This window comes from Saccostrea cucullata, unplaced genomic scaffold, assembly GCF_032062105.1.
Source record: "Saccostrea cucullata isolate Sc308-1 unplaced genomic scaffold, CSIRO_AGI_Scuc_v1 ctg24, whole genome shotgun sequence".
In the NCBI taxonomy this organism is placed as follows: domain Eukaryota; kingdom Metazoa; phylum Mollusca; class Bivalvia; order Ostreida; family Ostreidae; genus Saccostrea; species Saccostrea cuccullata.
The window spans coordinates 468,270-483,220 of NW_026933183.1; the positions used below are offsets into that span (position 1 = coordinate 468,270).

At 32.4% G+C, this 14,951-nt stretch overlaps 1 protein-coding gene across 5 annotated transcripts in view; it reads right to left on the minus strand.

The window, feature by feature from the left end:
• LOC134237551 (mucin-2-like) overlaps positions 1-9,241 on the minus strand; it is a 46,449-nt gene extending 37,208 nt beyond the window's left edge. For all 5 annotated transcript variants that reach the window (XM_062719650.1, XM_062719651.1, XM_062719649.1 and 2 more), the window contains exon 1: positions 8,827-9,241. In XM_062719650.1, the coding sequence (XP_062575634.1) occupies positions 8,827-8,881 (55 nt within the window). In that variant the 5' untranslated portion in view covers positions 8,882-9,241. The remainder of the gene's footprint in view (positions 1-8,826) is intronic.
• Positions 9,242-14,951: the final 5,710 nt, after the last annotated feature.

The window sequence follows — 14,951 nt, forward strand, 5'->3', positions numbered from 1 at the left end:
AAACAGCAGTTTCACAATATGATCTTATTCCTTTGCACGCTTTCCCACGCTATTGGTGTAAAGATTTCTAACCCGACGTGGTAATTTTTTTTATCTAATGATGGACAGAAAAGTTAGCGTCCTTCAGATTTCTGAATAGAACCACTGCCGGGTAATTGTTCTGTTTCTAAAAGACCACAATGTTGAATGTTGTACTCGAAACAAATACTACGCATGACTGTAATGTGTGTCATTTTGGCGGGTTAGTTGAGGAGCAACAGTAGAAGTTATAGAGCTTAGCTGAGCTTCGAAGCAGCAGGAGCATAGTTTTTTTTTCAAATTTAAATCTAATTGAAGCCATTTTTTTTAAAGGCACTAGGAGCTATATTTATCATCGCAACAGCTTTCTAACAACAAGATCTCTGAAAATCAAGGATGTCACTAAGTTTGTTCAATTTCGATGATTAGATGAAACATATTTATGTATATATGGAAGAGTAGTTCATAATTTGGTTATTGTCTGTGAAATGTAAAGTGAGAGAGGGAGAGAGGGGGAGAGGGGGAGAGAAGGAAAGCAGTTGGGTTTAAGGTCTTTACATGTAGTTCCTCATAATTACTTCGAATATCTATGAATGATAGGATGTTTTTGGAAGAAAAAAATATATAGTCACTCACTGATTGCCAGAATGTCTTCACATCAATAATTATAGTCCCTTAGATTACTCATTAAAGATACAAATATGTTAGGTTTTACTGTATTTTAAACTGGGTCTAATATTCGTTTAATGTTGTGAAGAATGAACTTTCTTTTAGGGTTGAATTTCTACATTGACTGTCACTTTCGATATTATTCCTTTACTTGCTGCAAATACACATTTTACAAAGAGCATCTACACCTCTCAAAGCGTTCCAAACAAATCCATGAACCGTTTTACATTCGTCGATGAAAATCTTTTAAAAACAGGTTTTCGTCAATTTGTCTTTTTCGCCATTCATGATGGGTGTTTAAATCCATTCATAAATCTAGGTAAGTAGTTCACTGGGGCCGGTGAGAAATGGATGGAGGCTTAATGAGGACGAACAGTACCAATTCCCAGATTGTCAGGGACGGGGGTTAGTTACCTGATACTGGGTCACCTTAAGATGTAAAGATTAATGTTCTTTTTTAAAATAAATTTTTTTGAACTTTTGGTTAAATTTTTATATTTTTGATTGTCAAAATGCTGTTTGATGGGACAGAGCATCATCTACAACCATGTTATTGTGAAATATTAGAGATATTATGAATGAAATTCAAGTAGATAAAAAAAATTATCTTTTGATTTCTAAATTCTTTTATATTATACATGTAGTCTGTGCATACGGGGAAGTTCGTCGTTATATGATAATTGCAAGCCATTTTAAATACCTAATTTTATGTAGGCATCATGAAATAGATATATTTATCAATAATGAAATAAAGCTGTCGAAGGTTAAATAGAAATTGCTGATGTTTTATTTTTTAATGAATTGAAGTGCCTATCACGAGTTTCAATTGAACAGTGGTTTTAGATACAGAGTATGTATTTTTAAATATTTAATTTAAAAGTTTTTCCCTGTTCACATTTGCATAACAACAAAATAGACATGAAATGACTGGTATTTACATGTTTTATCCCAAAACCGCTCATTTATCATACTGCATTGTTACGCAACTCCGCACTTTTCCAAGGAATATTGGACAGACGAGAAATGAACGCGCAGACGACATAATGATACTCGAATAATTAGTCAAAGTTTTAAACAAAATGACAAATTATTATGTAATATGAAAGACATCATAAAACCCAAAATTTCTAAGATAATAAATTGAAGTTGACATTAAAATATCACAGCTAAATTGGGGAAGGGAATGAAGAAACTTGTGTTAAACCACGTAAGAGTTAAAAGTTAACTGTACATCAGAATACAAACTAATAGAAACACATTTTTACGCATTCCTGGAATTTTGTTCTTATTTTGTTTCATCAGTCACCGTCCGGCATAACTTAAGGGCAATGTACCTCTGACTCCATTAAGTCGCATCTTAACATGACGTCATATAAATTATAACAAGTATTAGCTCATGAAAGCAGAGACAAACTGAAATGTTGTATAATATAAGTACATGAAAGCGAGAGACATTATATATACCAGATGTCTACGAATAAACTTGACATTTATGGCCTAATGAATTTTAATAATTGCAATTAATAAAACAAACATTGAACTTTCATACTTTATGTGACCACAGGCAGTGCCTTTAAAATTCCGATCGAATTAAAGTGCAGGAGTCACCGCTGATTGGCGTTCTACCTTACGTTCAGGGTAGAGTCCTCTTTTACAACAACAATTCTTTGACCGTTATATATGGATTAGGTAGCCCTAATAATGAATATTAAAGGGCCGGGGTCTAAGTATTTCATCCGTTATTATGTAAAACCTATATATGGTATTATCGGAATAGTGTGTTTGAATGGAATAAATGGACGAGCCTAATTTGGTTATGAATCGTTGCAGGGGCGCGCCGCCAAAACCTGTTTTGGTTTATTTTTGGACGAAACATACTGGACATGAGTAATGAAGGTCGATCATAATGGGCGTATCACCTTAAAATTTTGTATATTTTGATTAAATATATTTTATTATGTAATTAAAGATTACTAGATTAGGCAGCAGGCATTGCCAAAATATTTTCAATTTAATGATATGCAGCATCTTTTTCTTTAAAATAAATAAAAGGAAAAAATTCAAATGTACATGTATTTTAAAGTGTCTTCAACATTGAACTAAGACGAGTTCCTCTTAAATTGTGTAAATCATCTTTACTTAAAATGGATGGTTAATGAATTTAAACTTTGTAACTCTGAAGTAATTAAGTACTATCACATTATGTCCTGTATATAAATCATAATGTTGGTTAATTTCACATGTGTATGCTTATCTTCCAGTCAGCCAATAGAAGGTTTATATTTTCATGGCTGCAGACAACTTGCGTAGCAACTGTCTGCACCATTTTACAAGGACGAATGCCACTGGTTGACAATGTTGGTTAGGGTTTAGCAAACGTTTTAAGGAATGGCATTAATAATTGTTGACTCTCTTTCAGTCCTGACATTTTTCAACTTACAAAGATAGCGAAACGTACCGGATTAAAATTTATGGTCTAATTTCAATATCGATTATCTTCAAATATGGAATGTGAATTCAATCTTTTTATATTTTTATTGCCTTTCAGAGAAATAAGGTTTGTAATAAACGCTTATGAAAGCGGTGTATCATTCATTTTTGTGGTTTATATATCCGTAATGAAATATTCTCGAAAAATATTTAAATCATCAGTTTATTTTATTGAAACAGAATGAAACACGATAAATTTCATTTGATATAAAAGATGTACTTTACATAATGATGAAAATTATTTCCGATAATGATTTCGAGAGTGAAAAGAATTCCGATGCATTGAAACTTTTTCAGAGGTTAAAAGAGGGAGATTTAAAGATATACTGGTTTGACAAGTCGTATTTTACATAATAATGACAGAAATATTTCCGATATTGATATTGTATAAGGGAAATTGGTGCATAGAAGCCTTTTAAGTGATGAAATTGGTTATTTAAATGTCCCCATTCAATGGTGTCACATACGACAATTGTGAACCTTTAGCAGGTTTTTGCCTGTATGTGATTTCATTGACGAAGCAATTGGGGGTAATATGCCATTTCTTTTAAAATCTCTGATCGTATCATTGATGATTTAAAGAGAAAATCTGTATATTCAGAGCAAATCTTTAATGATACGAAGGAAGATTTTTTTTTATGCCTAAAAATAGGCTTGAGAAAAAAATTTCATTTGTCGATCACCATATTTTACATTTATACATCAACAACTCCCACGATTAATTGCTACTCGCTTTATTGTACAAATCGGCTGTGAATTTTGAAATGTTTGTCATAACTCTGGTTATAAAATCCAAGGTTTTTTCCCAGACCTGTTCACTTCACATTGCCATTAGTCAACCTGCAAAATGTGTCGTAAAAGTCACCAAAATGGATCTTTTCCTACTTTATCTTTGTACATTACAAAAAAGGGGAAATATTCGAGGACAATAACTCCTCCATCACGATTACATGTATTGCAGTAATCATCAATAGCACACACAAATCGGTGTCCCCCTAAAGACGCTTTTGCCTTCTATTCGGTAGTCCTAAGTGTGGGTTTGTACCTACGCCCGCGCCAGTCTGTATACAACAGTAGGAATTCCGTTAAGCCCTGTCAAAATGTGATCGAATTATTAAGACCTTAGTCATCTTCAAATCATAAAGGCGAGATGTACAAAGAAAGTGGGGGGTGCTTATCAAAAGGAGAAAAAAATATGAAGGATCAGAAAGAACACTTTTACAAAATATGACGGATTATGGAGGGTGCTTGTAAAAATATGACGGATTAAAGGCGTATTTATCTGCAGGAGACCCCACACACAATGAGTAATTGCTCAAGAAACCTCTCATATTCCTACACATTTTACTGTATTTTTTACTTATCTAGTTACCTAATAACATGGTCTTAAGACGAAGAACTGCATATTTAGCTACAGTCATGGTAAGAATTGTGGTTGGATCAATTTTAACCCGTCTGATTACATGAAGTCTTGATTTTTTCTAACAAACATGTACCCCATCGATGGCAATGTCCTATACAAAAATTTAATTTTTTTCAATTGTTCATAAAAACAATTTAAACTGAAAAATTCAAAAAAAATTCTAGATGACAGTAGCCTCGAACAGGAAAGATTTTAACTTTGTCAAGGTCATATGAATATTTTTTGAAAATAAACTTATTCTAAATGTCATTTTATGAAATATTGTTTATAGTATTGTGTTAAAAACCACATATAAGAAGGTAACATCGTGACTTCACGACATTTGATTTTGACTGTATGCCTAGTTTTATGCCTAGTACTATATGTGCAGGAAACAGCATGAAATCATCTTGCAATTTAAACAAAAGTAAAAGACAAAGTAAAGAAAGAATATAGATATTATATTGTGGTAATTCTCTTTACAATAATTCAGGTGACATTTATTTGTATTGTATTTGAAATTCTGTTACGAAATATCATTGTATGACCTTTGGTTTTAGAGCAATGCAATTTTCCCAAGTCTGCACTCTTTACCATTTAAATTACAACCTCATCCGTTTAAAAATATAATGCATTGCACATTTGCAGTGGATGTCAGTGTTTTATAAGGTACAAATATTGGCGTTAGTCATCTCATAAAAATAGAAAGAAATTATAAATATACAACAAAAGACCTTCCATTATACATGAAACTAGGAGTTCCACAAAAAAGTGGTAAAAACAGTCTTGCTAAATTATGCTGCATTGGGAAACAGTTCTATTTTTTTTTTAACTGCGAAACTGAAACCAGACACTTTGACCTTGGAATGAAGCAAAGTTGCATATAAATGACAACCTTTACTCTAAACAAAAAAAAAAACAGGTTTCGTTAACAATATTATTATCATGAACATCGTATAGATGAATCTCTTGTTCAAAGTTGAATGAAAGATGACAAACTTATTTTCTGATATTCATGAAAATAACAAAAGTCATGGTTATGTAAGTAAATCAAATATTTTTAACTGCATAAATTTTAACTCTTTATTTAAAAAAAAATCACAATAATGCTTTTTAGAGATACAAAGCATAATGATTGTAAAGATTTTAAGGGAGATTGCGGAATGGTAGCACATGGAACCATCAAAGAAAGTTAATAATTTTTCAACGTTTCGGTTGATAATTGCCAAATTAGTCAAAAATTTACCTATCTATAGCTAGACATCCATATATTTTATAGAATCATCCGTCCTTGATCAAATATGGGTCTGATCGCGTTTAATTTGCAAGGCAACGAGACGTACGGAATATAGCGTTAATCACGAAGCACGGGGCAGGCTTGCCTTGAATGTACAAGTGAACGACTTTTGTATTCAGAGAGAATTTTATGTCCATTCCTCGTTCCCTGGACATAGAGTGGCACTGTAATCTATTTATAGATGGTATGGGATATACAGAATATTAATGAATATTTGACAAGATCGTGTCAATGAATGGCTCCGGCAGCCTATTAGTAATCGGCCATGTTCCCTTTAAAATGACCCGAAAAAATCATGTACGAGGTACTTTTGAGTGCAAACAGAACCAATACCGCTGTTTAAGGTAACGCAATTTACGCTGGAGTGAAATATATTCATGGTCCAATTTTCTATAAGACGATACAGAATTCAATTAAAAGGCAAAATGGTGAACCTATTCGCCTAACGGAGAGATGAAATTAGACCAATTCAAGTCATCTTCTTTCGTAAAATACAATATGAGGTAATAAAATGTGTAAGAAAACTGGGGAACTGGTTTCATGCATTCTTTCCTCTTTATATATATTTAGACTGATCAAACGTATACCAGACTTTGAACAGTCGTGAGCATTAAATAGTCCCCGTATTAAAGTGACTGATACATGTCAGACGCTTGAATGAAAAAAGAAAACGAAGCCGATTTGTGGCCCAGTGAACTACATTTCTCCGCGCAATGGTCTAGATACATCCGCGTAGTGACCTGACATTTAAGGTCAAAGGCGGTGTAAAAGTTGTTTGCGGGTTATTGCTTAAAGCATTAAATTAGACAAATATTACCTGTAGCCAGGTCACGGTGAAATTAACGTCTGTCAGATACAGGTGAAGATTTGAGTGTGTGTCTGTCAGTTTTATATCTAGCCCAATTAAACGGGGTTATAAGTCAGCCGGGTCGGTGTAAAGATGATCATCTCGTACATAAATCAAAATGCATGGTGAAATTTATCTTTGTTAAAAAAAAAACTTCCTTTAAACCTCCTGAAAAGAAGTCCCCTCTTGTCCGAATGAACGTGTACTATACGAAGACTGAAACGGTCAAACCGTTCAAAAATTCTAGTTGTAATGAATAAATGTATTACAGTATACATATACATATGCATAGAATTTCGAATAAGATATACAGGCCCCTGATACAATAGAGGGGAAATCAGTATTCTTAACATGTTGTTAATATATGGAAATTTACATTTTGGACAATAAATGACTAAGAAGTGCATTCAAGAAACAAGAGATCCCAGTGACTGTTTGCCTCTTTTCAAAATTGATTCGATATTCAGTAACAGTCAGTAAACTAAACAGTGACAGTACAGTCGTTACATATTTATACATCATGTATTCATGCATGATTGTCCCCATGTCTGTCTGTTAAACCTCCCCCGTTTCTACACGTATTGTAATCAAGCCCTGTATCAAAAAGATATGTTTTTTCTGTAGATCTATACGTTGTATAAGGAACATGCCCCTTTTAACAAGTTTTACCCCAGAAAGAAATTGTTTAACCGAAACTTTGAGTTAATCACTTCTTTAAAAGTTTAAGACAGTTCGTCCAAAGGAAGATTTGAAGTGGGGGGACTTTTAAAAACTTTAATCCACTTGAGAGCTTGTTTTGAAAAAAAAAAGAGATGAGAGGAATTAAGGAATGTCCAGTGTGGAACGGGAGGGGGTACCGGTATTTAGGGGAGGGGATGGGTCTGGACATCGCTCGCTAAATAGTACAAGTCCTCTCTCTTTGAATATACTAGTCTGTAAAATCGCTACAATCACCAAAATGACTCTAATTTTTTGAAATCGTCAAACTACGTATATTATGTCTAGGAAAGTGTCAACACGTGCAGCTTGGCCTGACGGCACTATGTATTAATGACCCCACTGTCTGCATATTCTGTTATATTACCTAATAAAGAAATAATTTCTCCCCTGATAATAATTAGTCCTTTGTTTTAGATTACACGTAATGAGGAAACGCGGCGGGTAATATCAAGCAGGAATACTTTTATCAAGGAACGGGACGAAAATATAATTAATGAAGATAAAAATTAATAAATAAATTTAAATGAAGATATTTACAAACCATAGAGTTAATCAACTCACGTGACCTACAGAACAGCTGACAGGGGATGTAAATTTCATGACTGAAGCAACCTATAGATATGGCGTCTTGTTTAAATTTATGTGCGTCTTACTGATTGTACATGCTCAATATTTATTTGAAGAGAGAATATAAGTTTCTATTACAATTCATCATCATAAGACTTCAGTCGCTGAATTTACAGTTGTGTGTTTTAATTATCATATTAATGAGCCTTGTGATTCTTTTTTGATAATTAAACTATAAATATCATTATATATTAAATACAGTACTTGGACCACTGTTAAATCTGACTTTGTATTCATATTCGACAAGCATTATTTCTTTTTTGCATTCATACAATGCACAATTGTCATCGGTCTTTTGTTCGTCGATATCAGATCATAAATCTGTTCGATTTGCACCGCAAGGAATTTAATTCCACGTGATTCGCTTGCACAGTGTCAGACAAGTTAATTTTATTTTTCTTCATGAGTTTTACCTTTATTGAATTGAACATATGGACATCTGAGAGAGAGAGAGAGAGAAAGAGAGAGAGAGAGAGAGAGAGAGAGAGAGAGAGGTTACTTCATTAATCAGTTTAATTAGTTTTTACAAATACAGTTATGTAACTTTAGCACCGTAGCATATAAAGGGCTCGAAATATGGGTCTCATATTTTTTTCATATTTCGTTGAGAACCCAAAGTAGACTGTTGGAGAATCTTACAAATTAACAGCAAGGAGAATGAGACGGATGCTGTTAATTAGAATCTTTAATTAACTTTTTGACCTCTGTAAGTGACTAATTAACTTTCGGACCCATATAAGTAAAAGATAGACCTACCTGATACTGCCAACAGAGAGGATACCAAAACCAAGATCCTGAGAGTGGACTCCATCTCCACGTGGTTTAAATCCTTGTCACTTTCAAAACGATGTCAGTTTCACACCTGTAACAGGTTACCGTTTGATTTTCAAACGTAGAATCAATTAATATCTCTTTCACTTCACCGACGAAAAAGAACAAAAAATCCTATGAACTTTAATTCATGATCTTTGATTTTTTTAGTCCAAGGTCCGAAGAATTTCATTGATGATTTCCAAAACCCCCAAAAATGTCAAACGCGCACCGAAATATGTCAACCGGTTTTCATAAAAGGAATGAAATTAAATGGTTGTAGAATTTCCTTTGATGAATATTTCAATCCATTGATCCGTTTGAAAACATGTTAGGGATAGGCGTTTTGGAGTATAGCCTGGTCGTAAGGCTTAGTCCCCAGAATTTTGATCGGACAAGTCCACTACTTCTATTAAGGTAACAAAAAAGTCCAAGCACACCTTATTCTCTAATTGGCTACTATTAAGGTGTATACACCTGAATAGGTATGAACTACTAAATGGAATAACAGGTATGAAATTGGACTCGTCCACCTGCAAGGGGCGTGCAGGTTTCCGGTTCTATAGAATACCGTTATTGATTTAGATAATACACAAAAGTTCGTTAGCGTCTTATTAGTGTAAATATTCTCAACCATGCGAGACGGCTTGAGGAATTATCTCCATGTAAAGGAGATTACAATGGAGGATTTAAAACGTTTCGATTGAACACGGTCTCACTTGCTCGGCTTTCGCGACCACGCTTTACCGTTATTTATAGACTTGATAAATTCCAAAATTCTTTTTTAGGAGATCGCGCCCTTTAATGATCGAAACCACCTATAAATTGTATACATTTTTTGTTTCATTAAGACAGTAATTAATAGTAGGTGTGTTGATTAGCAAAACAAATTATGTGTCAGGTTTGCTATTATTTATATCATATTTTGCGGTTCTGATTTATAGAGAATGTGTGTGTATTTATTAATAAAACTTTTTCAAAAAGTGCACCTGAAAACGACCAGCCTGACATGAAAAAGCACTTTGAATATAAATGAATCTTATTTCCTCCATTTATTATTTGACTGGAATTTTAAATCGCGACTTCAGTCGCTGAATTTACAGTTGTGTGTTTTAATTATCATATTAATGAACCTTGCGATTCTTTTCTGATAATTAAACTATAAATATCATTATATATTAAATACAGTACTTGGACCACTGTTAAATCTGACTTTGTATTCATATTCGACAAGCATTATTTCTTTTTTGCATTCATACAATGCACAATTGTCATCGGTCTTTTGTTCGTCGATATCAGATCATAAATCTGTTCGATTTGCACCGCAAGGAATTTAATTCCACGTGATTCGCTTGCACAGTGTCAGACAAGTTAATTTTATTTTTCTTCATGAGTTTTACCTTTATTGAATTGAACATATGGACATCTGAGAGAGAGAGAGAGAGAGAGAGAGAGAGAGAGAGAGAGAGGTTACTTCATTAATCAGTTTAATCAGTTTTTACAAATACAGTTATGTAACTTTAGCACCGTAGCATATAAAGGGCTCGAAATATGGGTCTCATATTTTTTTCATATTTCGTTGAGAACCCAAAGTAGACTGTTGGAGAATCTTACAAATTAACAGCAAGGAGAATGAGACGGATGCTGTTAATTAGAATCTTTAATTAACTTTTTGACCTCTGTAAGTGACTAATTAACTTTCGGACCCATATAAGTAAAAGATAGACCTACCTGATACTGCCAACAGAGAGGATACCAAAACCAAGATCCTGAGAGTGGACTCCATCTCCACGTGGTTTAAATCCTTGTCACTTTCAAAACGATGTCAGTTTCACACCTGTAACAGGTTACCGTTTGATTTTCAAACGTAGAATCAATTAATATCTCTTTCACTTCACCGACGAAAAAGAACAAAAAATCCTATGAACTTTAATTCATGATCTTTGATTTTTTTAGTCCAAGGTCCGAAGAATTTCATTGATGATTTCCAAAACCCCCAAAAATGTCAAACGCGCACCGAAATATGTCAACCGGTTTTCATAAAAGGAATGAAATTAAATGGTTGTAGAATTTCCTTTGATGAATATTTCAATCCATTGATCCGTTTGAAAACATGTTAGGGATAGGCGTTTTGGAGTATAGCCTGGTCGTAAGGCGTAGTCCCCAGAATTTTGATCGGACAAGTCCACTACTTCTATTAAGGTAACAAAAAAGTCCAAGCACACCTTATTCTCTAATTGGCTACTATTAAGGTGTATACACCTGAATAGGTATGAACTACTAAATGGAATAACAGGTATGAAATTGGACTCGTCCACCTGCAAGGGGCGTGCAGGTTTCCGGTTCTATAGAATACCGTTATTGATTTAGATAATACACAAAAGTTCGTTAGCGTCTTATTAGTGTAAATATTCTCAACCATGCGAGACGGCTTGAGGAATTATCTCCATGTAAAGGAGATTACAATGGAGGATTTAAAACGTTTCGATTGAACACGGTCTCACTTGCTCGGCTTTCGCGACCACGCTTTACCGTTATTTATAGACTTGATAAATTCCAAAATTCTTTTTTAGGAGATCGCGCCCTTTAATGATCGAAACCACCTATAAATTGTATACATTTTTTGTTTCATTAAGACAGTAATTAATAGTAGGTGTGTTGATTAGCAAAACAAATTATGTGTCAGCTCTGCTATTATTTATATTATATTTTGCGGTTCTGATTTATAGAGAATGTGTGTGTATTTCTTAATAAAACTTTTTCAAAAAGTGCACCTGAAAACGACCAACTTGACATGAAAAAGCACTTTGAATATAAATGAATCTTATTTCCTCCATTTATTATTTGACTGGAATTTTAAATCGCTTTTAAAAATGAAATATTAAAAAATGTCAACGAAATCAATGCAGTATACAAATAGGGGGGGGGGGGGATAAGAATATTAAGTTGCGATATCTCAAATAAAAAAAATGAATGTAGATTTATTAAAAAAAATAATACTACTATGAAAAAATGTATTTCCGATTTAACAAATATTATTTCAAATATTCTTAATTTTAAAAATTCGTTTTCATCTAATTTTTTCTTCATGAATCCTAAATCTGTTTTAGTTTGTTAGAATGCTGGATCCGCTCCCTCTATTTATTGTCTGTTGGCGGACACCCGTCCCACGTGTTCGGTGTGACATTTTTATTATTACATGTCTATCACGCCGCCTTGCAGGCGATTTCTCCAATACATGTGTATGAAAAACCTCATTGTATTTACAAGTACTATACATTAATTGCACACACATACCTTTGTAAAATCTAACGAAGAAATAGAGCGATAAAATCGATTAAAACAAATTTATAGATGCCATTTATTGTGCCATGTTTGCAAAAATAAATAAACAAATAAGTTGAAATAACCCAATCGGTAATACCGCACGCACATATACTCTACAATTTGAAAAGTATATAACACGTACTTCAAGAAAAAATTAAAAGAAAATACGGTATTTTGTGAATTTTTTGAACAATCTTTGGCAATGAAAACAAGTTAAGGAAATTGTCCAAAATTCGTAAATCTAAATTCTTATTGTGGGGTAAGGAAGAGAGATTTTAGCCATTTTTCAAACAATTTCATTCATACCGTCTTATTGGACGTCGACATGAATATGAATATATATATATATAGCTGCAGATCTGTGGCGTTATGGTTTTTATATATTTGTCTTTGACCATAACGCTAGTGGATAAAATATACATATTGGCTACAGAATGTGTCTAGAATTAGGGAGTGAAATGTTGTTGATTGACCGATGCTGGAAAGTGGAGAAATTCTCCCCAAAACTGCGCAAGAAATATTGCGCCGTAAATTGCACCTTTTTTGCATTACGGGATCTGTAGCGTTATGGTCAACGACAAATATATAAAACCATAACGCTACAGATCTGGAGCTAGAATACATACTGCAACGAAAAGTGTGTTGGGAGTGCGGCAACAAAAGTAGAAGACAGTCGGGCTGTAAGCTGGTTGTTATAACTGAAAAGGGATTATGTTGAATTTTTTTTCTTCACTCACAGATGACGAATATTTAGCGGGTAATCTATTTACATCCTTGTAATGAGTAGAAATTCTGCTATTAAACTCACGAAATTCAATTTAACTGGGTCCGAAGAGCATACATGTAAGCTACTTTGGCATGAATTGATTTGGCTTACACCTTTGAAAATTCAAATTATTGAGCGATTTGAAGAATATGCACGAACATGACGAATAAACTAATGTCTTTTTTAACCATTTATAGTTAAGCTATGATTTATACCCTAAATGCGCCAATAATGATTGTTTTATTTGTTTACCAATAATATAATTCAAATAAGTTATCGCACAAAATAATATTTGATTCATCCACAAACGATTCCGCCCTTTAAAAGAAATTAAGAGAAATATTTTTTGCAAGCAAATGATGAGACCTCTTACATATATTCAAGGATATCATCGATCAAATTCTTGTGGTATTTTAAAGGAAATTTTTGCAATTACGTCTCAAATAAGTTTATTGTTATTTTTAAACGGCGAATAAAGATTATAATTAATGATGTTATTAAGATGCTATATGAATATACATTAGGAATGTAAATGATCCCAGCAGTTCGTATAAAGTATCACATAAGAAAGGAAGAAAATTTTCCTGTATCGGATATTTTGATTAGTTTATTGATTAACACTGATTAACCTCCCTTTCAAAAATCAACAATAAAATAAAGAGAGTTATCTTTCTTGAGTGAACAAACTATGTACGACGTGTATACATGTACAAGATCTACATCGTATCTCTGAATTTTATTTTATTTATTAATTTTTTTTTGTAGAAGAATATTTTTTTGCTCTTTTGTTTTAAAATGAGGGGATGTTTAAAATAAACATCTATGTAAATACATTTAAATAATGTTTTAATAAAGAGTGACATTTTAATGTATGATGTGGATATTGTACATACATGTATATATGTTGTTTAACACGATTATAATCAACTACTTTATTAAAATACGCTACATGTATGTCAGGATAAAATGCAAGTATAAAATATACCATAAAAAACTTAGAATTTCAAAACAATTAAAGTGCCACAGTTATATTTTGAAAATACGTATTATATAAATATATTGTAGCCTCGTTTATTTAAAGTAAGAAATATATGTATTTATGAACACGAAAAAATTATAATTAACAACTTTTGTTTATGTTTAAATTAAATAAACACACACAAACACCGCCCAAAATGTTGAAATATTTTATTGAAGAATAATCATGAACCCTTATGATACTAAAACTTTGCTAAATTTATGTAAAAAATAACTATGACATGACATGATTCCTTTAGTAAAATTTTAAAGTTGCTATCATTAGATAAAGACATGCATATGAAATACAAAAACATTCAAAACAATAATAGTGCCACAGTGATATTTTGAAAGTGTAACGTATTCATAATGAACAAAAAATATATTGTAGCCTCGTTTATTCGTAAAGATAAGAAATATAAATTTTGGTTTTGAAATTTATTACATATGGTTAAATCTTTGTATGGAAGTTAGATATCCAAAAAGAAAATTCAGTTAAATAATGTATTAGAGGTCCAAACAACAATGTTATGTATATGTTTATGTTTCAATTTAAATAAAACACACACAAAAACCTTCATTGAGCTCTTATAGTTAGTAAATGATTTTTTGTAAATTCAAAATTCTTTTTGAAAAATATTTTCATAAACAATGTATCTTTTAGAGAATCACTTTGTAAATTAAGAACCTCTTATTGTTTGGAAATTGAACATGGTGATTTAAAGGTATTCCTGCAGAAAATAGATTTTGTCTCTTCTGTCAAATAGCAAATAAGAATTGTATTGAAAATGAAAAGCACTTTTAGAAAATTGTGAATTATATATGGATATTGTAAACTGTAATATTTTGAAACACTTAAGATTTTATATGAATATGCTTATATATGGAAAATTGTTAAAGCAAAATTTACCTTTTTAGCTTTTAAAGAGAGGGAAAAGTTCATTGAGAATTTAATATGTGA